The 24,599-nt window shown below is 53.0% G+C and overlaps 7 protein-coding genes across 7 annotated transcripts; 3 read left to right on the top strand and 4 right to left on the bottom strand.

The window, feature by feature from the left end:
- Positions 1-2,484: 2,484 nt before the first annotated feature.
- Positions 2,485-3,887, bottom strand: HRG_01465 (aristolochene synthase; the record flags this gene model as incomplete). Its single annotated transcript, XM_044859936.1, has 4 exons — positions 2,485-2,890; positions 2,972-3,158; positions 3,229-3,315; positions 3,389-3,887. The coding sequence occupies 4 exons, from the start codon at positions 3,885-3,887 to the stop codon at positions 2,485-2,487; spliced, it is 1,179 nt and encodes a 392-aa protein (XP_044726336.1).
- A 1,205-nt stretch (positions 3,888-5,092) lies between these two features.
- HRG_01466 (hydroxymethylglutaryl-CoA synthase) lies at positions 5,093-6,659 on the top strand (the record flags this gene model as incomplete). The annotated part of the gene is made up of 4 exons (XM_044859937.1): positions 5,093-5,149; positions 5,222-5,324; positions 5,376-6,451; positions 6,504-6,659. The coding sequence occupies 4 exons, from the start codon at positions 5,093-5,095 to the stop codon at positions 6,657-6,659; spliced, it is 1,392 nt and encodes a 463-aa protein (XP_044726337.1).
- A 690-nt stretch (positions 6,660-7,349) lies between these two features.
- On the bottom strand, positions 7,350-9,323 carry HRG_01467 (cytochrome p450 domain-containing protein; the record flags this gene model as incomplete). The annotated part of the gene is made up of 9 exons (XM_044859938.1): positions 7,350-7,509; positions 7,581-7,741; positions 7,824-8,094; positions 8,159-8,263; positions 8,331-8,511; positions 8,567-8,617; positions 8,673-9,005; positions 9,079-9,148; positions 9,219-9,323. The coding sequence occupies 9 exons, from the start codon at positions 9,321-9,323 to the stop codon at positions 7,350-7,352; spliced, it is 1,437 nt and encodes a 478-aa protein (XP_044726338.1).
- A 994-nt stretch (positions 9,324-10,317) lies between these two features.
- Positions 10,318-11,343, top strand: HRG_01468 (transferase family domain-containing protein; the record flags this gene model as incomplete). The annotated part of the gene is made up of 1 exon (XM_044859939.1): positions 10,318-11,343. The coding sequence occupies one exon, from the start codon at positions 10,318-10,320 to the stop codon at positions 11,341-11,343; it is 1,026 nt and encodes a 341-aa protein (XP_044726339.1).
- A 96-nt stretch (positions 11,344-11,439) lies between these two features.
- HRG_01469 (major facilitator superfamily domain-containing protein) lies at positions 11,440-13,328 on the bottom strand (the record flags this gene model as incomplete). The annotated part of the gene is made up of 6 exons (XM_044859940.1): positions 11,440-11,600; positions 11,694-11,753; positions 11,829-12,556; positions 12,618-12,837; positions 12,910-13,105; positions 13,167-13,328. 6 exons carry the CDS (start codon positions 13,326-13,328, stop codon positions 11,440-11,442), a joined length of 1,527 nt encoding a protein of 508 aa, XP_044726340.1.
- Positions 13,329-13,689: 361 nt separating this feature from the next.
- HRG_01470 (cytochrome p450 domain-containing protein) lies at positions 13,690-15,288 on the bottom strand (the record flags this gene model as incomplete). Its single annotated transcript, XM_044859941.1, has 6 exons — positions 13,690-13,847; positions 14,022-14,235; positions 14,294-14,475; positions 14,540-14,663; positions 14,709-15,169; positions 15,231-15,288. 6 exons carry the CDS (start codon positions 15,286-15,288, stop codon positions 13,690-13,692), a joined length of 1,197 nt encoding a protein of 398 aa, XP_044726341.1.
- Positions 15,289-16,316: 1,028 nt separating this feature from the next.
- On the top strand, positions 16,317-19,933 carry HRG_01471 (cytochrome p450 domain-containing protein; the record flags this gene model as incomplete). The annotated part of the gene is made up of 14 exons (XM_044859942.1): positions 16,317-16,383; positions 16,448-16,944; positions 17,006-17,150; positions 17,202-17,397; positions 17,577-17,601; positions 17,972-18,124; positions 18,183-18,252; positions 18,308-18,376; positions 18,440-18,706; positions 18,777-18,945; positions 19,004-19,114; positions 19,203-19,467; positions 19,540-19,700; positions 19,753-19,933. 14 exons carry the CDS (start codon positions 16,317-16,319, stop codon positions 19,931-19,933), a joined length of 2,376 nt encoding a protein of 791 aa, XP_044726342.1.
- Between the last annotated feature and the right edge of the window lie 4,666 nt (positions 19,934-24,599).

Raw genomic sequence — 24,599 nt, forward strand, 5'->3', positions numbered from 1 at the left:
AGCAGCCCTTCCTACTAGTAGGGGACTTTAACCTACACTACCCTTGTTAGAACCCTTCTACGGAACCCTCTAAGGCCCGTAAGGCAGAAGCCCTTATTAGCTAGCTCGACCGCTATAAGGCTTCCTTACTAACGGACCTTAAGGTAACTATAGAAGGCACCTATTAGAGGAAAGGCTTAAAAGGGGCCTCGGTTATAGACCTTGCTTTCTATAGCCCCTTTAAATAGCTAACCTAGGCTAACTTCCGCTTCCTAGAGGCTACGGGCTTAGACTATAAGCCTATAGCCTTTAAAGCTAGCTTAAGGGGCCCTAATAGGCCCCTACTAGCTAGGCCTACTACCTATAACTATAGGAAAGTAGACTAGAAGGTCTTTTTAGAATACTTAGCTAAGAAGGAATAGGACCTCTTTATAGCTATAAAGAGGGCTATAAAAAGAGACGACTTAGAAGGGATAGCTTCCCTTTTAATAAGAACCCTTATAGAGGCCTCGAACGCAGCGATACCGAAAAAGAGGCCCTATAAGGGATCTAAGCCCTAGTAGACCGACGAGCTAACCTGCCTTCGGAAAGCCCTAAGCCTAGCCTAACGGGCTTATAGGCTAGCCTAGGACGAGGGGAGCTAGAAGAGCTTTATAGAGGCCCGAAATAGCTTTAAGTATACTATTAAGGCTACTAAAAAGCAATACTAAGAGAGCTTCTTAATAGAAGTATAGGAAAGGATATCTTTATAGCCTTTTCTTATACTAAGGCTAAAGCTAACCCTACCCTTTCTAGTATCTCGTATATAAAAGAAGGGATAGAGGTAAAAGCTAATACCTTTACGGAAAAATGCGAGGTCTTTTTAACGACCCTTTTTCCGACCCCGGACCCTAGCCCTAGCCCCCCCCCCTAGCCCCCCCTAGAGCTTAGAAAAAGAAGAGCCTCCGGGCTATATAGGCAGTAAGGGCACGGCTTGTTGCACTGTTACACTGGCACATCAGTATCTACAAGCCTCATCAACCTTTCTTTTGCAAGGCTTATTCACCATTCCCTCAGTCGAGGCATATTCGGCCGTATACTCAGCCAAGGCTCATTTGGTCTTCCAGTCAACCTAGGCTAATGCAGGCAATTAACCTTCCTTTTGCCTACGCCTTTCACAGCCACAACCCAACAGCTGGGTTATTCATTCACTTCCACTGATTCTTCTAGCTATATAAGATCATCTACACTCCCTCTCTAGATAGAAGAATCAAGAGCTTTGTTCCACTCAAGATCAATGCTTGCTGCCCATCTCGTACTGCAATAAGCTATCGGGCTTAATCCCCGGAGACGGCTTTCCTACCCCCTCTACTAGTAGATTATCGCTAAGCCCGCTAATATAAGTGTCCGTGGCTATCCTCTATAGCTAGCCTTCCCGAAGTCTATCTAGTATTTTATCGGCTCTAAGGCGCTTAGTATCGGAGCCTAGTGCCCGTTAGCGGGTCGTCTAGGCGCGTAGCGATTGCCACAATAGTTAACCCTTAGTTTTATCCGGTTAGAATTCTCTCGCTCTCTCGCTAACGCTGCTATCGCAGTCTATGCCTCAGTAACTAGACGATAGAAATAGCGTAGGAGCGGTGGCAGGGAAAAACCCTCGAAGGAATCAGAGGCTGTCGTGTAGCTTGCCTTTAGGGAGAAAAACCTACGCAACCAGCCACCGTTGTTTAGAAGGGCGGCCTTCCAATACCCATAGCTCCTTGGTTCCGAAGGAAGCTGTGAGGTCCGAGTGGACGTGTTGTCGAGACCGGCTTTGCAGAGGAATATAAACTCTCCTAAGGTCTTCCTCTGTGCTGTTAGGGCCACGATGGACCCGGGCAGCAAAAGCGCGGTCGGGTGGCCTGCAAATTCGGCCCCCTGTTAGCGAGCCATTAACAGCTCTTGCGGGGGAAGAATTTTTATAGGGGAGAGTTGAGCGGCATACATGGTAGCCATTTCTGGAATATATAGGGTAGAATGGCTTGCATAACATCTCTAAAGACCCGTTGAGATGCCTATAAACCCGTTGGTCACTACACAAGATCGTCCTTCATATAAGTCAAGGTACGAGTATACTCACTGGGTTTCACTTATCGAGGGCTTCTGGTCGGTGTTTGTTGCACCATGGTTAGGGATATATTTCTCAGTTGACATTTTGCAATCAAGAAAGCCATCTCCATGTCAATGTACGCTGGCCCCGTTGTCGTCACCACAGCTTTTGTCCCAACTAAAACCCAGATTAATAACCACCTCGAGTACTTTTGTCTAGTCCGAGTATTCTGTCGAATCGTTCTTTACTGAAGAGGACAGGAGTCTAGCGCGCTAGGTCTCACAGACCTCAACAGAATTTCTTACCGGATTAATAATATAACCTTAGTTATCGGATTTCCGTTTGGCCAGCGCCACAACCCCAGTCAAGTGCCTACTCAAAAAAGCCGTGTATTTCTCATAACTATAGATATGCTCAAAAAGTGAAACCGTGAAACTCTTCTACATGTACCTCGGCGTCGTCCTGCTCCAAAGCTCGTTCCCGCTCATTTGGTATTCCAGACCCTTCAAGTAGAGCAACTTCGCCTTGTTGTACGGAGTGGAGACGTGCTGCTCGGAGCAAAGAATTTCATGCTTCAGCTCCCACTCCCGTACCATCGTCCAGAGACACGCCTTGCCGGCCTCGACATCTAGGCCGGTGCTGTCGGCCAGGACCCTGACGGCCGAACAAAGGTATGAACCTTCCTCCTGGCTGGCCTTTGACTGCTTGAGCTCCTTTTCCCAGCTGTAAATGTCATTGACAATGGAGATGTGCTTTGCACAGTTCTTCTCTGCTGGCTTTATCTCTTCCAGTTCCGCGGCGGTCAGATGCAGGTCCATCACGAAGCGCATCAGTGCAGACAGCAGCCTTGACGAGATGTTAGCATCCCATCCCTACTTGAGAAGCTCGGCGGACTCAAAGAGGAGGGTGTCCATCACTATCACTCACGCTTTGCCAACGTCTTTCTCCCTGTATTCGAGATACTGCCCAATCTCTATGATTTCTTTCCGGGCCTTGTCCGTCTGAGCTCGCATGAAGACAAAGGTGGGCTCGAGGACCTCGTCCGCTAGCTCCTTGTCGTGCGCCCGCATGCTCTCCCACAAGTCGTAAAACATGAACTCAACTGCGATCGTCCCTGCTCATCATCCAACGTTAGCTGCATCTGTTTCAAGACACCGTGGCAGAGCTTGGGGGTGGCAACTCACGATCTGGCAACACATCGCCACGGGCAATTGGCATGAGCCTCGCATTGTATGCTTCGCCATCCTCAAATGACATGTGCTCCAGTATGTCTATATCGAAGACCCCGATGTTAGCGGCAAGACCAAGATGAATTATGGAGGCAAGAGGAGGGGTTAAAGGCACCATCAACTAGAAAGAGTATCGTGAGGAGACGGCAGGCAAAGTGGATGCGATCGTCCTTTGCCAGCGGATAGTAAAGGCAAGTGACGCGAGAGAAACCGGCGTTCACGAATCCCTGCCGGGCGTTGTCGTTGGGAAATGGCCAATTGTCTAGAAACCATGAGTCTACGTCTCGGGTGACGTGGTCGACCAGACGGTGACACGCGGGGGCCCACGGCGACGGGGGAATTGTTCGCGTCGAGCTCCTTAACAGTGACGAGCTGAATAGGGTCCTGTATATGGGCAGCTTGGATTCTGCAGTTGACTTTGAGGTGTCATTGCCGTTTTGAAGCTTGGGGGCCTGGTCGGTGGCAGTCGTGCCCGTGCCGTTGGCAGTGACTTGGCCGTTGAGAGCAGATACAAGTTGCCCTAGGCCGTGGTGATTTCCCATGTGCGCCGTGTTGCTCCCTACTGCAGCGGTGGTATTCCGAATGCCATTCGGCTCTACGCTGTGAATTGCCATGTTGAGAATCGGCTGTGTCGGTTGAGACCTGTGACGTAGTTCCGATGACGGTTTGGAGGAGAAAAGCGGTGGTATAAGAGCACAGATTGTAAAGCTAATAATCTTACTCCGTACACTGCTGAACAAGGCCAAAGCCCGTATAAACCTTCAAAAATATACGCCGCTCGAGAGCATTGGGAGTCATCAGTATCGTGCTGACTGTTGGCTCGTTCCGACTACCCGATGGGAGGTGTGGACTTCCGAAAGGGGTTATCCGCGTCTTGCCCTTTGTGTACAATTGTCGGTCTACCCACATATTAATACGTATTATAGGTACGGAGTAATAATATGCGTACTCATACGGAGTGCTCCGTACTCGTACTCATACTCCGTACGGAGCACTCGTGGTTGCATCTCAATTGCATTAACCTACCCGTTGGTCAAAGGCAGGCGCGGCTGACTGCCGTTAAGTTGGCCTAAAAAATCCGGGATAGCATAAAAACCCCCGGGACAATCTTAGAATAGTAGAAATTACTAATATAACTGTTAAGAATTAAGTACCTTAGATTTTAGCGTATTTTCGAAGAAGTACTAACTTCTTAATACTTTTTCTAGTAAATTACTAGGCCTAAGGATTGTCCCTAGGGTTTTTGTGCTATCCCGGATTTTTTGGGCCAAACACTTAGTTGGGCTGCTGTGGCCCCACACCTAGACCAACGGGTAGTTAGAAAGGGCTCCAATATCTTCCTCTTACTCCGTACTGTACTCCAATTCCTTCTTCTCGTGTACTGTATTTGCACGGTATCGGAGCCCACGTCCATGTACGAGCCGTCGTCCCTCATCGAGCCACCCCCACAATACGGAGTGACGAGCCCGGCGATTCCAACCGCAATAGAAGCCGTGTTTAAAGGTCGCCATGCGAACGTTGTCTCACCGTTGATAATAGTGGAGAAGTAGGTGCGGAAAACCTCGGGTTTCGGGTTCGAAGGGGCAATTGCTCCGTAATACCAGTGATAAACCCGCGTCGGTTGGTCGGCTACAGGGGATGTGATCCATCCACTCAAGCACCATGGCGCTCCGCCGAGTGCTGGCAGCGCAGTACGAGTATGAGTACTTAGTAGATGCTGTTTCGTTCATTTCGCCTGTCATTCGTAATTTCGGTTGCGTCCCAAAACCGCTGGCCGATGCTCCCGAGACCAGAACCAAGCTCAACACCGACCGACACAATGGCGTATCCTCAAAATGTTGGCATCAAGGCCATGGAAATTTATGTCCCCGGACAGGTACGCCCGTGCGAAACATGTCCGTCGTAAGGGCGCCAGGAAGCTCAAGGCTCATCGCTGGATTACGAGTAGTGTCTTGATCAAACGCTCTTTGAGCAACACCAGGGCGTGTCGGCTGGCAAATACACCATCGGTCTAGGCCTCAAATCCATGAACTTTTGCACCGACAGGGAAGGTTCGTCAGTGCTTAGGAATGCCGCCATGTGCGCCTATTGACATGCGGCAGATGTCTGTTCTCTAGCGCTGACGGCCGTGGCCTCACTCCTCCGCAAGTACGAAATCGACCCCAAGTCGATCGGCCGGCTGGAAGTTGGGACCGAGTCCATGATCGACAAGGCCAAGTCCGTCAAGACGGTCCTGACGCAGCTGTTCGAACCGAGCGGCAACACGAGCCTCGAAGGGGCCGACACCGTCAACGCATGCTACGGCGGCACCAATGCCTTGTTCAACGCCGTCAACTGGGTAGAGTCTCGATCCTGGGACGGCCGAGACGCCATCGTCGTGGCCTCGGACATTGCGATATACAATCAGCCTTCTTCGCGCCCTACAGGCGGAGCCGGCTGCGTTGCCCTCCTCGTCGGGCCGGATGCTCCTCTCGCTGTAGATGTGTCTCTTCGGGGGACCTTCATGACGCACGCCTTTGACTTTTACAAGCCGGACCTCAAGGCCGAGTACCCATTGGTCAACGGACAAGAGTCCATCAGATGCTACCTCTCTGCCATCGACGCGTGCTACAACGCCCTGAAGCAGCGGAGGGAGAAACAAAAAAGTCTTGCCAACGGCCATGGCCCGAAGGATGACACCAAAAAAGGCATCCTCGATCTCTTTGACTACATGGCTTTCCACACGCCAAACTGCAAGTTGGTGAGCAAGTCCTACGGCCGGCTGCTCTACAACGACGCGCTGCAGTCACAGGACGACGTCATCTGGAGCACCGTACCAGCCAAGCTGCGTGACTTGAGCTACGACGAGTCACTGCGATGCAAAGATCTGGAAAAGGCCTTTGTGGCGTTGAGCAAAGAACGCTACGTCTCGCGCGTCAAGCCTTGCATTGCCGCACCCAGCCTATGCGGCAACATGTACACGGCGAGCCTATACTGCTCTCTCATCAGTTTGATAAGCAATATCGATGTCGAGGCCGCCCGTGGAAAGACGATTGGCCTGTTTAGCTATGGAAGTGGCATTGCCAGCACCTTGTTCGCTGTCAAGGTCACCGGCGACCTTAAGGACATGGTGGACAATATTGACCTCATGGGCCGCCTGGATCGTCGCCATATCGCCACGCCAGAGGAGTACGAAGCGGTAAGTCTGTCCGTTTGTTTGTGCAAGGTGCATACGCTAAGTTGTTTGCCAGGCATGCGCTCTGAGGGAGAAGGCATATGGCGCCAAGGACTACACCCCTACTGGCAGCCTGTCTACCATGACGGCTGGCACATATTACTTAGAAAGCATCGATAAATCGTTTCGGAGGACCTACGCCATCAAGGAACCACATGACGGTCCGATTTGAGTGTAAAAGTGGCTGCCCACATATTAGACATGATTAATTTTCTTCCTCCGGCTACTACGACCTTGATAATATACTTTTCTCTCTGCTGAAGGTATAATGTACGTGTTGTGGAGAGTGGGCATAAGATGCCACAGTCATGCCCAGTGGACCCAATAGTCATGCACAAGGAAGCCTGCCTGACCAACATGACTCCCCTAGCCCAAGGACATCATGCAGGCCTGACTCAGGTATAGGAACATCTCAATGCCCTCTTTTGGCTAGCTATGTGTGGTCACTGTACCTATATAAGCCCCTCTCTTGTCCCAATAGATAGACTAAGATATGCATCACTAAATTCACCTTTCTGTGCCCCTATTTCTTCCACTGTGCTCTCAAGCCCCTGCTTGAGAGTACGGTAGCATCTGTTGAACTCAGCCACCAAAACTGGAGGCACCTCCGATGGAGATGACTGATATTCTAGCACATAGGGGCTCTCTCAATAGCATCCTTCATTTAGTTACAATCGAGTCCAAGGCAAGGAGGGCCCTGGAGACATGATGGCACGAGTTTGAGGTGTGCATCGACAGCGCTGCTGTATTACATAAAGCTATGGGTTCACGATAGCATCTGGAATATTATCCGTTAGATTCATACACGGCCGCTACCGTAGCCACACCCATTTCTATTTAAAGTTCTATAGCCGACACTGTCCTAATTTCGCCGTTTTGTTAGCTTGACCAGCATTTTGGGCTTCTTCCAAAGCAGTTGCATTTTCGATTTCTTGTTCCAGTCCAGGTCCGTGTTTGACATGGCAAACTCATATTTGTGCACCAGTCTGCATATTGTGAGGTTCATTTCCACCCACGCAAGTCTATTGGGCATGTTAGCCGACACGAGCGCCAAAGTCGGTCCAGGTCGGTCCATTATATGTTGATAACGTACGCTCGTCCCAGACATGCTCGGGGTCCGTAGGAGAACGGTCTGCTGGCTTCCAGGATATCCGTCGGTTCGCCTGTTAGCCATCTCTCCGGCAGGAAATCGTCGGGTCTGTCGAAATTGTTTGGGCTCATGCTCGCCGCGTAAGGACTCGTGGCCACAATTGTCTGCCAAAGTTAGCAATTGCCCCAAGGTGAGGTGGCCATGCGTCTGCTACGTCGGCCGTAGGCACGGGCGGAAAGGACTTACACCTGCTGGCAGGAAGAACCCCTCCACCATCTCGCCCGGGCTTGGCACTTCTCGGGGGAGACTGAGAGGCAGTGGAGGAAACATTCGGAGGGCCTCAAGGCACACTGCGTGCAGGTACTTGAGCGCAGAAGCCGAGGTGGCGTTGATGTCCTCGTATGCGCCAAAGGACGACAGAATCTCGTGCTCAAGCTGCTTCTTGACGGAGGGGTTCCTGCAAAGGTGGTAGAAAACGACTGCGAGGGTGGTAGCGGTGGTTTCACTTCCTGCAATTCTAATGACAATTGTGTCAGGCGCTGGTCTGGGAGGGTTTCAAGAGGAAGGGGGACGTCAAGTACACAAAGTCGGAGGCGTGGGCCGCTAGCTGAATATCGGATATCTCAGCACGGTCACGGAGCAGATAACTCATGAAATCCTTGCGGTAAGTCTGCTCATTGATCCTCCTAGCTAATGTTAGCGTTTTGCGCAGGAGCGGCTGTCTCGGGCACGCAGCCGCATGCTAATACTTGCTTGGCAGTTAAATCGACAGTATACTTCTGATGTCTCGTTGCAGCTGCGACAAGTTGGGCCGCCCATCGAGAGTTGAAGAGCATCCATATCTTTCCGATGACAGGGAACCGTTTCCATGTGTCTGAAAGGCTGGCTTGAGACATGCTACCCAGGATGTCATCAATCAAGGAGTGTGTCTGGCCTGTAGGTTACGTCAGACAACACGAAAGCCACCGAGAGTGATGCATGAGTATTACCAGATGCGATGCCTTGGAAGTCGGTGCCGAAAGCGAGTTTGCCGATGATATCTAACGGAGCAGCGTGAGCAAAGGGCAATCCCATGCCGACGAATGTATGTAGTACCAAAGGTGAGCAAGTTGAACCAGTGGGTCAAGTCGGCGACGCCCTCCTTGCCAACCCTTTGAACGAAGTGGTCGATCGTCTCCCCGATGAGCGCCTCCTGCTCCCTAAGTGACGATTCAGAGAAGGCACGGGCCAGAAATTTGCGCATCTGACGGTGTTTGGCCGGATCACGCTCGCTGACAATGGAATGGGCCTCAGCGGCAAAGTTGCCCCCATCATAAAAGTCGCTTTTGGTGAAGCAGTTTGATCTTCCTTTGCGTACACCGTAAATGTCGTGCCACGACCTGGCACTATTGAAGGAAATATCATTGGGAGATATGCGGACCACGGGGCCTGTGACGTTCCATGAGCCACTGCCAGTCGCAATAACGAAGCGAAACCGTCGGCTTGGTAGGGCGCCACTGACCATATTTCTCATGCAATTTCAGAATGTCCCATGGCTGTCGGCCGCCCAAGTAGCTTCGACTGTACGGAAGCTGCGTCGACGTTAAAATGGACGTTTCCAAGGATGATCGAGAGATGGACCAGTCTTGGGGGTTGACCGACATTGGTTACGGCAGCTAGCCTTGGGCCTGGAATCCCGGATAGAGGATGAAAGTAGATTTGGTAGATGATGAACGAAACGAGGCTTGCGAGAAACTTGGTGCTCATTTAGTCTGGATTTGCGAGGCTTCTGTCGGCTTGACTCACGCTGACGAGACCCAGAACGGCAACAGCGGTGCTTATGCCCATGCTCCCAGGAGCTGTTGTAAATGTCATGGGGTCCGTTGTCGAGCAGATCTGTTGCCTGCGATTCAGAACGGGGGCAGCAAATTGAATCTGAATGTGTTGTTGTAGGCATCCCAGATCCTTGGCCAGAAAAGGCGACCTGATTTGTACGACTACCATCTTCCGTCCGGCAGCATGCATGGGCCATTGTCGACAGCCGGAGGTTTAGCAGGAATAATACGAAGTACTCCTCCGTAGGTTCTAAGGGACCCGGCCAAGGCCCGACAAAATTTCCTCTTTCGGCAATTCGTCGAGCTCCGGGTGGCTGGCTAATTTGGGAACTGTGGCGTAGCCCGGTGCTGTACGGGTATTATCGTGCACTGAAATCAGTTCATGTCAGGCATCATCACCCTCTCCTTTCACATCATGTTGTTAACTCGTCCCTCAAACAAACAACTCTAGTCCCAACTCCTCAGCAGACACAACACCTTTCAACATGGCCGACTTCTGGAAGCTTGGGCCGTTGGATGACATCATGCCAGACATTGACAATTGTCATGTACTCTGTTTTCCGTGCCCTCAGCGCCAACAACCGAGAGCAAAACTTATCCTGAAGCTGTCCCACAGCCGTCTCCTGGAAGAAAACCCAGTCTTGGGAGGAGTCATCATGCCGGCCGACGACGGAGTCTCGCGAGCCGGGACAAAGATATTACGTGCTTCCTCATCCAGAGCAGAACTTGACATCCAAGACGGAACCGCAGAGTTCAGGTCGTACAAAGGGCTTATGGAGATGCAAGTCCCGCGGAGATGTATTGATGCATCCAAGGTAATGCCTACCAGGGACACTGGCAAACCGGGTGTCCGCTTAACAACGGCGATGAGAGCAATATTCGTCTCGGGAGGCTGCCTCCTTGTATTCAACACTTCCCATGCGCTCATGGACGGCATCAGCGTTGCCGCCGTCAAGGCTGCCTGGGCGGCTCATGCAGCTCGTATCGCAGAAATCGTGGATTCGAAAGACTGGGACAACGAGGTGGATGTAGACTGGGCCCAAACGCTCAAGCAACACTCGGCCACCATCATAGACACGCACATTTTTGGCCCGAGGAAATCGGATACGGAGACGCTGGATCCGGTTGTGACAGAGGGTCTATATGCAATACTCAAGAAGAATCCTCGATCATGGCGGATGCTGGGACTAGACTACCGCCCAAGGGAAATGTCGAGCACAGTCCTGGCGGCCAAGATTGCCCCTGGGACAACCGTGACACGCATGTTCTTGATAGACCGGTACAACCTCGAGCGCCTGAAGAATACGTGCTCAATCTCCGACAGGGTTTCGACAACCGAAGCAGTCGCGGCTCTATTATGGCGATGCGCCGTACGCGCACGAACAGGCTTGGACGAGCAGAATCGAGACGAGCCCTCGACCTTGATGATGGCCATGGATGTCCGCAACGACGTCTCGCCGACCATCACCGACGGGTTTCTCGGCAACGCAGTCCTGTACAGTCACACCTGCAGCACCACCAGGCAACTATCAAATAGGCAGACCTCGCTGGGTTCCATCACCAACGAGCTTCGTACTAGCCTCCGCGAGCATAGGCAGCCGCAAGTCATTCTGGAAACGCTGCAGCTAGCAGCTTCCATTCCGGATGTTCATAATCTTGGTCTGCTTCACCCGACATGGCTTGCGAATGACGTCGTCTTCAGCTCGCTATACAAGCTTCCATTTTACGACATCAGCTGGGGGAACACTTTCGGCGAGCAGGGAACGCCAGACTACTTTCGCTTCCCACAAGGCGTGTTCGACGGCGTCTGCTTCTTGATGCCCCGTCGCAAGGATGGATCTGTGGAGCTTCAGATAACGATGACAGAGGCTCACATGCAGAACCTGGTGCAGGACCTGGAATTTCGCAACTACGCGGCACAGTGGGCACCTAGCTGTAAGCCAGCCATGTAGTGTGTAGTCAAAATCGATTGCCACATGAAGATGCGCACGTGTCGCTACTCCGTAGTTCTTCTATCCATCGGGGGAGTCTCGGATACACGAGCAGCTCTACGCCTCCGCGTCTTTCTGGTGCGCCGTTTCCTTCATGTCATGGATGGTTTGATATCGCAAGGATAGGCCGGACAGGAGAGATAGGCCGGCGCAGACAACACCAAGTATCCATGCATTTCGCAACCCAGAGAGATAGGCCGCTAGGACCTCGGGAAGCTCTGTAAACGATAAGCCGCCTTGCAGCTCCGTGGCACCAATCGATATCACTCGAGAAGGATCAATCCCCGAGTGTGCCATGTCTCGGACTATGCTGTTGGTGAAGATGCTCTGCGCGGCCGATATGAAGATGGTGCCGCCCATTGTTTGGAAAACTGCAGTTTCATAATGACTCGTTGTTAGATGAGCGGATTCAGGTGTAGCACATTCAGCGTCAGCGCCCAACTTACATAGTAAAACGGCAGTCGTGGCGGCGATGTCTGCGGGCTCTGCGAATCCTTGCCCAACGGCGACGGGAATCTGAATACAGAGGCCAGCCCCAACGCCCAAGAGAAGCTGAAACCCGACACACTTTGCCATCTCCATAACGGTTGTGAGAGTTAACATGAATCCGCCACCTACGATTGCTAGGGCAGAACCGCCAAGGAGATACAGGTTGAAGTATCCAACCAGAGGCAAGGCGGCACCTCCAGCTATGGTGGCGACGGATGAGCCGAGAATGAGCGGGAGGTTGCGCACCGCGCTCGCGCTGGCGGAATATCCGCCGATGGCTTGAAAGTAGATGGGAAGGTAGTAGACAAAGTTGAAAAAGGACCCGGCCAGGAAGAAATTAAACAAAGCAAGGAAGAAGACGCGCCGGTTTGTCACCAGTCGCGGAACCATCATTGCCGTTTCGCCTAGCCAGGTTTGATGCACGGCGAAGAGCATCATGATCAAGACGAATCCGACAAGCGTTCCTATGACATCTGCCGAGCTCCAGGGCTTCGACACTCCGCCCCACTGCATGACAAGGAGGAAACAGACAAGGGATGCCAGAATCAGCGCCGTGCCGACGGGGTCCATGTTTCGCAACTTGTCCATCGTTGATGCCTTGCGGGGTGCTGCTGAAGGAGGCGGCTGGAAAAAGAAGACGAGCACGCATGCTGAGAGAAAACCGACTGGTAGATTCATGTAGAAACTGAGCATACGAGTAAGAGAAGTCTTGCCGGGAGGGAAGGGGGTTGCCATATCCAACGTACCACCACCGCCATGTCGCGTTGGTTGTGAACGCACCACCAATCAACGGCCCAATAACGCTGGCAATGCCATACGTGGCTCCCAGGATGCCCGTGTACGCCGGGCGCTTCTTTGGCTCCGCGATGAAAGCAATGATGGTGTAGCATCCATTCGTGATGCCTGCGCCGCCGGCGCCCGTGACGGCGCGGCCGATGATCAACGTGCGGCTGTCCTGGGCAACACCTGCGAGCCAAGGTCAGTCAGTAACTGGTGTCATGTTGTGACTGATAACACATTGCGAAAGAGGTCATATACCGCAAATCAAACTGCCGGCTTCAAAGACGAAAATTGCAGCGAGAATCACAAACTTGAGCGAATAGTACGTGTACGCTTTCCCCCATACCTGAGAAAAGGCAGATATGGTGAGGAAAAAGGCCGAGCCGTACCAGCCAATGTCATCAAGGCTGTTAAACTCCTGGGTAATACGAGGAATGGCCGTCGTAACAATAGTCTACCAAGTCGCGTTGGTTAGCTGCTGAGTCTCGGCCAGAAGCATCTCCACGGCTGCCTACCATGTCGAGAGCAACCAAGAACATGCACAGGACGAGTGCAAGCATCAGCAGGCCCAGACGGCCCCCCGACACACACTCTTCCCCGTTCGGTTCGCTCGCTGCCGGGGGCGCATCTTTCAAGACAGCTTCACTTTGCTCCTGTGGCTCGCCGGAGACGAGCATGGTTTGAACTGGGGTTTTTGGAAAGGCTGGCTTTTCCCAAGAGCTCCAGAGTTGGAGCGATGTTTTACGAGAATTTAATGAGAGCTCGCTTACGGAGTACATGTAACAGACATTACCCGACACATGCTATTTGGTCTGCCGTGTGTGGCCCACACACACCTTGAATCAACGGGAAATAATTTCCAAAAGGAGCAAAAGCCCCATATAGCAATGCCATGGTCTTCTGCCCGTTGGAGAGCCCCGGATAAGCGGCCGCCTCATCCGTACTCGTACTCGTACTCGGCCAACTCGTGCGTACTCGTAGCCGTTGGTCTAGACTCTAAGATGTGTGGGCCAGTTCAGGACGCTGCTGCTTTCGCCTTTAGGTGGTGAAGGCCTCTCTTTTGCGAAGTGCCAGCCGGAATTCCTCGACGGGCGCCAGGGTGATCTTGCCCGCGGACTTGCGATTCAGATCCCGCCGGACTTTCTCGGCGTCTACGCCGGGTGCAAAAGAGACCTCGAGCTGCCGCAGCAAGGTGGCTAGAAATCCAATAAACTCTGCCTGCGCAAACTTGCGCCCTAGGCATGCGCGCGAGCCGTCAGAGAATGTGAGCAGAGTCCCTCTCATATGTCGCGTCTTGTCGGCGGCAACGACGTGTTTGCCGGCGTTTTCCGACTTCACGTTGCTCCCTCTTCCGAAATCATTGCTTGCACCCGTGCACCATCGGTCCGGGTCGAGCTGCTGCGGCTCTGGCCAGTACTTGGGGTTGTAATGCACTCCTGGACAGGAGAGGTAGACCCTGCACTCCGCGGGGAGAATGACATCCCTCGCGCTGCCGCCAGACTCGTCGGAAACCTGGACATGTTGCGCTTGGCGGCATATCTTGGTGATGAGGGTGACGCCGGGGTACAGACGAAACGTTTCGTACTGCAAGTGCTCAGCCCCTGTTCGCACAACTCAGTAGAGTGAGATGGTGGTGGCCTACCATGAAGCCGTAAGAGTATGCCAACTTGGCAAAATCGTCCTTGTAAGTGAGTGCGCTGCGGCCGTCGGCAGCGGCCTCGGCATAGACGCGGTCGACCTCCTCCACAACCTTCGCCTGGATGTCTGGCCTCAGCGCCAACACAACAAGAGCGTAAACAATAGCGTTGGCCGTCGTCTCGTAACCTGCCAGGAAAAGAATGCTTAGACACAACACGTCTTTGTCATGTACTGGGCTTTGATCACTGACCGGCAAGCAGGTAGATGAATAGGTTTCCGGCGACTTCATCCTCATTGAAGCCCCTTCGAGGAGATTGGGCCGGCTCCTTTGTTGACCGATCCTCGGACTCGTCATGCGCAGCTTGCACAACCGACTGGAGCAAGTTTCCCCGAGTTGTCTCCTGGGAGCAGGTTCCAACTTCGATGCGCTGCTTCGCCTGGCGAATCATGGCGTACATGTATTTCTCAAGCTGCTTCTTCGCAAGACTCGCCTTTGCATACGGCGTAAGCTCCAGCAGCCAGCTCGGGAAGACGAGAATCGCAAGCATATATGCCGTGGTATCGCTGATGGCGCGCAGAAAGCTCAGCCTGTAGCCAGGGGGGATATCTTGGGTCTGGTCTTTCACCGACTCGAGCCTCTTGCCAAACCCGGCAAGCGAAATGACGGCGAGTGTCAGGGCGTTGACATCCTCGCCGATATTCTCTGGCTGATTCTCGGTCCAGTCTTGCATTAAAAGCTGCGTCTGCCGCTGCGTCTCTTTCCAGACAAGCTCGTTGACCCCGCTGCCGTCCGAGAATGGCGGCGCGGTAATGCGGACGTGGAACCGGTATGTGCTTCCTTCAGCCGTGGCGACGTTGGGGCCGTATGGCTCCAAGATCTCTGCCCAATCCTGTCAGATAGATGCTTGACCCTGTCGGACTGGGGATCGTGCAAAACGTACTGTACTTGTCGCGGGGCTTTGTGAAGTCGTATCGACGATTCAAAACGTCCCATCCCATGGCGGCGTCCGCGCTGTAGCAGATAATTCCCTCCGGCGACACAACGAGAAACACATCGCCAAACTCGTCGTGGGCAAGACGCTTATCTTCCCATGACCAGTCCTTGATCATGAACCGACACCATCTTGGCCAGCCTCGCCCGCGATCGAGTTGCTGAGTATATATCCGACGGAGCAGAGGGGTCAGGAGTTGTGCCACAATCTCCGTTTCGAGGCATGGAACCACGACGTATGGGAGTCCAGTTTTCCTCGCTGATCTTATATACAGGACGAGTTTGCACATCTTGGTTACTGCGATGGCGGCTAAAAGCGCGAAAAAGGTCTGCGCCCACGAAATGTACTGCATGATGAAGGTGTTCGAGGGGACGAAGACGCCAAACATGAGCGCCCGAGTTGTCACCTGCAGCAGCCCCCGAGACATAAACTTGGGTGTTATGGACTCCTGGACTCGCGGAGCCTACAAAGTGGGGAAAGATCATAGACTTGCAAGTGCTAATCCACTTGAGCAGTTACTCCATTAGGTAGTCCGGTCATATCATCCATGTCGATGATCAAGGCTTCCCGACTACCCGTTGGTCTAGGTGTGGGGCCACAGCAGCCCAACTAAGTGTCTTCGCCACTTAGTTGGCCCAAAAAATCCGGGACAGCATAAAAACCCTAGGGACAATCCTTAGGCCTAGTAATTTACTAAAAAAAGTATTAAGAAGTTAGTACTTCTTCGAAAATACGCTAAAATCTAAGATACTCAATTCTTAATAGTTATATTAGTAATTTCTACTATTCTAAGATTATCCCGGGGGTTTTTGTGCTATCCCGGATTTTTTAGGCCAACTTAACGGCAGTTAAGTTGGTCTTTGACCAACGGGTAGGTCGGTCCCCCCTGTAATGCCGGCCAAGCACAGACGGAAAACTCCAACACTTGTCAAAAGGAACCGTTGCTGAAGTGCTCGCAGATGTCAGTCAGCACTCGTACCTACATACGCTCAACTTTTGCACGAGTCCACACGGGAGCACGGCTCAAACCACAAGATGACAGCTCTTCATCTTACGAGCGCCGACATCCCCGACCTCAGGGGGAAAGTCGTCGTGCTAACTGGTGAGTCTGTGATGACGACAAGCTGCCGCACTCATAGTTCTTACCAGCGTCCGACAATGTACAGGCGGAGCATCCGGCATAGGGCTTGCAGCAGCTCGCATCTTCGCTTCCAAAGGCGCCACGGTGCATGTGCTCGACAGGGTCCCCATCGATTACCAGTTTGACATATTCGAAGTTCCAGGTTATGAACTTGGTTCACAGCCAAATGAGCTCGGTCCCTTTTCAGAGGTTTCCGTAATTTTTCACAAGTGCAACGTGGTGGACTGGAAAGAGCTCCGGTCTGTCTTTGAGAAGGTTGGTGGAGTCGATATTGTCGTAGCCAACGCCGGCATCTCGGAGGAGGCGGATTTCTTTTCGGATGTTTACGACTCGGAGGGGAATCTGCAGGAGCCAGCCTACGAGGTGATTGACGTCAACTTGAAAGCAGTGCTCAACGTCACGAAGCTGGCGCTGAACAAATTCGCCAAGCAAAAGCCGGGAGGCAGCATTGTGATAACTGCGAGCGCCACCGCCTACTCGCCAGAGCAGAGCTTGCCGGTATACAGTGCCTCCAAAGCCGCTGTGAGTATTGCCACCCCTTCAGCCAGAACATGAGCAGCCGGCCGACTAACTCGCCCACAAGCTTGTGGGGTTGATTCGGGCCCTTCGTCCGTCAATGAAGAAGTTTGGAGCCACCATCAACGGCGTCGCACCCGCGGCCACCATCTCCAAGCTCTTACCCAAGAATCTTGCCGCCCCCATCATCCAAGCTGGCTCTCCGGTCAGCAGTGCTTACCACGCCGGCTTGGCTGTAGCGTACTCGGCCACCGCAACGGCAGAACGCCAAGTAGAGGCGTATGGAAAGGATGATCCCAACGAGGTGCGGTCGCTGGGGCGGTGGAATGGCCGCGTCATTCTAACGCTCGGAGACTGCTGGACGGAGTTGGAGGAGCCTATTGCCGCTCTGAGGCTTCAGTGGTTCGGCGAATATAACACTGAAAAGACGGCTTTCCAGCAAGTTCTCACAGACATGAGGTAGATAACAAAGGAAGCGGATCTCTCAACATCCGGAACGAACTATAACCTTGGACACGATCTCAATACATTTTCAAAATGAGTAGCCTGCAGTGATATGCTGGAATTCACAATAAATCTCGCCGGTATCCACCAGTTTCTCCTGCAACGTGTGCCATGCTCAAGCCGTCTTTTTCCAGTCATTGGGTTAGGATCCGAAGACTGGTACGAAGTACGCATCAGGCACTAATGCGTCTTGTTCAAACCGCCTTTCTCGCTTTTTACCATCTTAATTAATTGATATTACACCGTAATATCTGTCGACTGATTTGGAACCTGCGGTGGCCCGGCCCGCATAACCCCTTTCGGACGCAAATTGCTCACCATGCGGCCGTATTAACTAATACTTGTACGGAGCACCCGCACGGAGCACTCCCTACCTCTCAACTTGGTAGGGGCCCAAGGCAACTTTGTCCCGTAAATTCCTATTGCAACTCACAATCACCCGAAAATACTTCGTACTACGGAGTACTCCATAATATGATCGACATTCAGCAAGCATTGCAATGTCTATGGGACTGGAGGAGTTGTGCAGAACTCGTGGGTCCTGCTTCTGGAGCCGGAGGAAACCACGATTATTGACTTCCATATTCAGCTTGTGCTATACGGATTGGCCACCATCCTGTACAACCTCTACTTTCACCCGCTGGCGGCTTTCCCCGGGCCATGGCTCGGCCGCTCATCTCTTGTATGCCTCACAAAAAAGCTCGAGCGACCTGTAACCTTAAAGCTCACAAAACAATCAGCTCTGGAGGTTCATACATACGTCAACTGGACGCGTCCACGTGGCCATTGAGCAGCAGCATCGCAAGTTTGGTATGTCAGCGCCATGAGCTGGGCAAACAGTCCATCAACATAGTAACCTTTGTAGGACCAATCGTGCGCGTCTCTCCAAATGAACTCTCGTTTGGATCTGTGGAGTCATGGAAAGCCATATATGGTCATTCTAACTCAGAGAGGCCAACGCCAATCAAAGCTCCGTTCTACGAGATATTCGGCGCAGGGTTCAAGAAGCTCTGCATCGGCAGCGAGCGCGACCCCTCAAAACATGGAAACATGCGAAAAATGCTGTCCGCCGCGTTCTCGCAAAAGAGTCTGTTGGACCAGGAAAAGATTGTCAGCGACAAAATCGACCAGTTCGTCGAGATCATCGGCGTGAAGGGTTCGGCCGAGTCAGATGGCATTAACTTGACCAAGTGGTATGAGATGGTGTCCTTTGATATCCTCGGAGAAATGGCTTTCGGAGAATCGTTTTATAGCCTAGAAGCTGGTAGGTTCTAGCTCTTTCGCAAGGTTCGAAAAACGTGCCTTTGCTCTAACTGACATGTCGATGCCCGTAGGGAAGCCGCACTTTTGGTCCGATCTCGTCGAAGAACACCTCTACTTCATAACTTTACTTGATAATCTGAGCCGCATCGGTGCTCTTGCCAAGGCAGCTCGATTTCTCATCCCGTCCAACCTGCTGGTTCGAAACAAGAACTCTCAATATAGCCGTGCCAAAGTGGAGAGGTATTCTCTCATGTTCTTCGGTGAACACCTAGGTTTGGGCGGCTAACAATGTTGCAAGAATCTTGGCTATGAAAACAACACGCAAGGACTTCATCAGTCTGCTGGCACAAAAGGTGCGATGTGGGGAAGTGGACAAGGAGGAAATGACGGCTCACGTATCGACACTCGCGTAAGTGACCAGGCGCTCAACTTGCCGCCTTCCATCTATGTGAGATCGAGATCGTCTGGGGAATTTGGACTTGACAATTTATGAACAGCATTGCTGGCGGAGAGACTGTTTCGACGTTTCTGGCTGCAACAACGTCTTTCCTCCTCAAGAACCCAGCCACCCTCAAACGCGTTACAGACGAGATACGGGGATCATTCCAGTCGTATGAGGATATTACGGCCCAGGCCGCCCAGACGCTGCGCTATTTACAGTCAGTCATCAATGAAGGCCTGCGTCTGTATCCTCCTGGGTCGCAAGGGTTCCCGCGCATCTCGCCTGGCTTTCAAATTCATGGCCAACACATTCCACAAGGGGTATTTCATAATCAGCACCCACCTAATCATCACATCAGAGTTTGAGCGACTCCGGGCTAACACTTCAGTCAGGCCGAGATATACACCAGTGCGTGGACCGTGACGCATGATCCCAAACACTTTCTTGAGCCAATGGAATTCAAGCCGGAGCGCTGGATGGACAAAAACAGCTCAGATGTAAAGGAAGCAAGTCAACCATTTTCTTTGGGACCGAGGGGATGCCTCGGGAGAAAGTATGCATTTGCTCCCGCCTGCGACGTACCATTCATGGCTGACTTGGGGTAGCTTTGCGTATATGGAGGTCAACCTCCTTCTTGCCAAGATGCTCTGGACATATGACCTTGATCTTGTGAACGACAAGGTTGATTTCATCAAAGACGGCCAAGTATTTGTCATGTGGTGGAAGCCGGAACTAAGGGTAAGGTTTCGAAGGAGGTCTTCCATTTCGAATGACCGGGAGATGTAGCCAACAATGATGTGAGCTCAAGGAAGCACAGCGGGCACAGACGATGGAAATTAAGTCCATCTTGAAGCCCTTGAGGGAGTAGACTTAGGACTCAGTACTTCGCGAACCGCGCATCAAGACGCGTTGCTTCAACGAAGTTTCCACGTCAAGGCGACGCGCAAGTAAACAAACCAGGGTTGCTACGGGCCACTGACACCTAGTCCCACCTTTTTGCAGCCGTTGTCCAATTGTTGCACGTTTTGCGGCCGTCCATACAAAATTCGGGCCAATCAGAACTCGGGAAACTTATTGACCCCTGTCTGCACCAAACCCTCATTATTCGGGAAACGAGAGGAAGGCTCGCCAGCCGCGGCTCGCGCAAAGAAGCCTTTCGGAACGAAATTTGGCGACAAGAGAACCGGAGAAGAGTTGGCTACAGAAGAGAGAGAGAGAGTTGGCGACAGTAGATAGGAGACAGGAAGAAGAGTGAGGTCGAGATACGAGACACGGCGAGAGACGTAGAGCATTATCGTGAGTGAAACCGAGACAGAGCGTCGGGGAGGCAGGCTAGGCCGCTGGAGGGAGATTTTGTTTAAAAGGCGCAAACTCAGAGGGCGTGGAGAGACGGCAGGGTTGAAGAGAGATGTGAGTGGGTAATGCATGTCTGGGCGAGTGGAAGGCTCGGAAAATTTACATGTGCTACCGGTATAAGTCGTAGGTATAAACAGAATAAGGAGTATATTGGGAAGTTTTGACTTGATCGTCTTCATGAAAAGGAGAACAAGAAGAGAAGAGAATGTGCTATTCGAGCCTTTGGCAGTTGATTTTGAGGATGATGAGACATGTTGTCATGTTGTATTGTTTCGTTTGATGCTATAAAGTTTAGAGAATATTCTTGGGCGGACGTCGGGCGCGCAGTGGTCGGGAAGATATCGACGCGGGAGGTCTGATAGAGCCAGAGACGGATGTGTCTTGGTGATTGACCTGTTCGGTGTCCGTCTCTGACTCTGCGGGGTCTTCCGGGGACAGAAAGGAGGAGGTATCGGATTTGGGGGAGTCTTGACCGTCACAGTCGGTGATTATGGTGGAAGTTTCGGAGAAAGTCGCCGTCTCTTGGTTGGGGTTTGGTAGGGATCGGGCAATGACCGACTTGATGCCAGCATAAGGATCGACTGGGCCAGAAGCATGCGGCGTGGGGAGGCGGGGCTTTGGGCGGCCTTGCGTTTCTTCGTAGAGGTAAACCTGGCCAACGCAACGCTATAGTCCGAGGATGTGCCGACCGCGCTCTTGGGTGTCGTCGGCAGTAGTTGTGTTGCAGAAGCCTGGTCGGACATGGCCTTGTCGTGGAAAGTCCACGTGTCGGGGACGACGATGAAGATATAGTCTTGGTCGAAAGCCGGGGCATGTTTCATGATCTGGTGATCCAGTAAGCCGGCGATTTTGCCCGTACAGGTGAAGAGAGCGTTCGACTGGAACTGGCTGTCGCCCCTCTCGGTCATCTTCTTGCATAGGAGGTCCAAGGATTAGCGTGAATGGGGAAGATGACGAAAACTTGGAAGGGTGAAAGCCCTTGAAGGGGGTTTGCCGGGAATCCCAGGACAAATAAAGGTGGAGAGCTGGACAAAGCCGCAGCAGCTCAGCTGGGTGTCGTCAAGGGCCGCAGCCGAGTTTCCATGCAGGAGGTCGCGGCCGGAGCCGATGACAGGTCCCGTGAAGGAGACAATGGGTTGTATCGTTGGGAAAGTATCCACCGAGCTGAGGTGCGAGTGACAATTCTATGGATATCGTCAGGGAGGGCAGTGGCGACAGAGATTTGGAGCATAGACTCACGGTTGGTAGCTGTGATCGCGTACTATAAGCGCGGGGACGGTGTATTCTGTGATGTTATCATCGTCCGACTCAAGCCATCACGTCGCTCGATTTCCCACGTCAGGGCAAAGGGATGAACACGGCCGACCATGAAGAACCATTGCTCGGTCCATTCCGAGGAGATTATCTGTTGGTTGTATATGGAAATGTTAAGGCTGAAGAAGATGCAGGTCGATGGATTACCAGTATCTGACCGGATTGCTGCATACTCCGGAGCCGACAGCCATGAGGGCGTGGGAAGGAAGACCCTCGCTAGGGTTTCTGCGTTGAGCCCTTTGAGACGATGCTCATTCTGGTAGGCGAACCTAGCCGGGCAGCCGGGCTGGACAAAGGCCATCATGGACATGTCGGCGCCAGCATTTTTCTGGCTGTCAAGAGGTTGCCGCGGGGAGGACGAGGTATCGACGTTGATCTGGGAGGCCGACATCGTGAGAACATGGCAGATGTAGTCACCGTGGAAGTGTAAATGAGGGGTTACGCAGAGTGGAGGTGGGCATCCTATAAAGCAGGTTTTCTTGCTGCTCGAAAGAGGGCTCGCGGCTAGGGTCGGGGAGACTTAAGAGTCAGAGAATGCTACCTAGGTGATAGATCAGAAGCGGGGTATGCGGAATGAGCTGGCGAGGTTCTTGAACAGTCTCGACCATCTGGTTCTATGGTCGTGAGTGAAGTAGGGAGCCGGGGGTTGGAAGTTGAGTAGGGGTGATGGCTATGTCGCGAGAAGTTGGAGGTCGGCGAACAGTAAGGTTAGTGTGGGTAAGTCTGCGGAGAAAGAAAGTCCAGCAGTACCCTTCGGTGTCATCGTTGCATGGAGTAGATAGCAAAGGCGACAATAACGAATGAGAGTGAAGGAAAGAAGAGGTTATGGTAGAATTGCAGGGGTCCCTTTTTGACGGTCGTCGGTACTTGGATGGGCATTGCGTGCGGCTGAGCGAGGCGGGTGCCGACCGTGTCGAGTCCACTATTGGGACACGGTGAAGTCGGATATAGGGGACGACCTGAGGAGGAGGATGCGAGTTGGTCACGAGAACTCTCCAACAGGGTTTGCAAGTCGAGACTCCGGTGGCTAGCGACTACAAGAGGACAGGCAGGGGGATCCTGGCTGTCGCTTTAGCATGAAGGCCGTTGATGCGACGTTGGTGGTGGCGAGGGAGCAAACCTAGCCGGGTAGTCCGGTTGCACGAGGGACACCGTGGACATGTTATCGCCGGCAGCCTTTTGGCTGTTGCTCGACGAGTGGAGTGGCAGATATTGATGGAGCAACTGATGCGCAAGGTGGGTGGGACGGCGTTGGAAGGGCCGGAGAGTATGGTTGGAAGTGTGCGGCGGGCGGTTGGCGCGGCCACCCCCTGTGCCGGAGGTCGGCAGTAGCCAGGGATTCGCTGGAGTGCGCAAAGAGAGCACGGCGATGGAAGGGCCGCCTTGGCAAAGCTGGGGTAGCAGGTCGCACGTGGAGACCAGCCGAGGGCCGGGACGGTGGACGCACATAGGGAGGGTAAATGGGGGATTACAAAGGGGTAGTAAGTAGTATTGCATCGCTTCGGTGCCATAGGCAAGCATTATAAGGGAAGAAACGCCACGGCCATGAGAGTAGTGATCGTTAGGAAGCTTCCCACTCGGAAAGAAATAGTGTACGCCAACAAGCGAGATTATCCAAGTGGAAGTGCTCCGGAGCCAAAACTTTCTAGCCTGTTGCCAATCCACGCTAGTCGACGTCGAGGAGGCGGTAGCATGGCGGACAGTCCTGCAGGGAAGCTAGCGAGGCGGCCGCTCACCGTGGAGCCTGTTCGTTGTCAGTCGAGGATGGAGAAGAGGGTAGGAACGGGGAGTGCCTGTTTCGGGGTGCGGAGATGATACAGGGCAACTCCGAGAAGGGCACGGAGCACGGGAGACAAGGTTGGGGCGGTTCGGGAGATACAGATCAGTGGCGAATGAAGCATTAACGTTCCGGCTGATTCAGCCTAAGCAGTCTGCGGTCGAAGAAACCGCATGGAGAAAGCATGCAGAGGCAATCGCAAAGTCACTGCCGAGAAGACCGCCGCGAGGCGGTTTGCGGTCAAGCAGAGCACGGAAGTCCCGTAATTTGGTCAGCAGCGGAAATTCCGCGCAACGTCAGTCACCGAGTCCGCTTCCGAGGTTCGTGTTGCCTACAGAACGTGGAGACCAGGGGGCAGTGGGCTCTAACAGTCCGCCCCTTCATCGGCCGTTTTTGCCCCAGGAGAGGGTCCTGAAGGTGACGGGCAGGGAGATAAGGCGGCGACCGGCGGTGTCCCGGGTGTTCGTTCGAAAAGGGACCGACGCTCCGACCTATCCAGCCCAAGGATACGACATTCCAAGACCTAAGACGAACGGCGCAATTTGCAGCATCGATTGCATGGGGTTTGCCCAAGCTCCGTCGGGGACCGGTTCGGCGGCCAAGGGCACAGGTGGGTGTGGACGATGGTGCAGCAGAGGCAGCGGACGGCTCGCTGCGCGGACAGAGGCAGTCCCGGAGGCGGAGATGAGAGCCCGTCTTCCTAGCCGGGATGGGCGCCCGATAAAACAGGTCCGAAGTGGAATCGGAAGGCATAGGAGACGGGAGCTGCAGGCCGAAGACCTGGCGAGTGTGCTGCGCTTTTTGGAGGAAGACTTTGCCTTGAAGGAGAGATTGTCTAACGATCAGACGTGGTGCACGCCAATACCGCTCGAGAGGAAGGTGTCGACGGTGCGAGACTTCTATCAGGCGTTCCACGATGCGAGCACGTTGCCGATACGGACCTGCATGGTGTGCTACCGCAAGTGTACGAGAGGAGAGTTGAGGAGATTACATGGGATCATTGGC

The sequence above is a fragment of the Hirsutella rhossiliensis genome, assembly GCF_020360975.1.
Source record: "Hirsutella rhossiliensis strain HR02 chromosome Unknown scaffold00001, whole genome shotgun sequence".
In the NCBI taxonomy this organism is placed as follows: Eukaryota; Fungi; Ascomycota; class Sordariomycetes; order Hypocreales; family Ophiocordycipitaceae; genus Hirsutella; species Hirsutella rhossiliensis.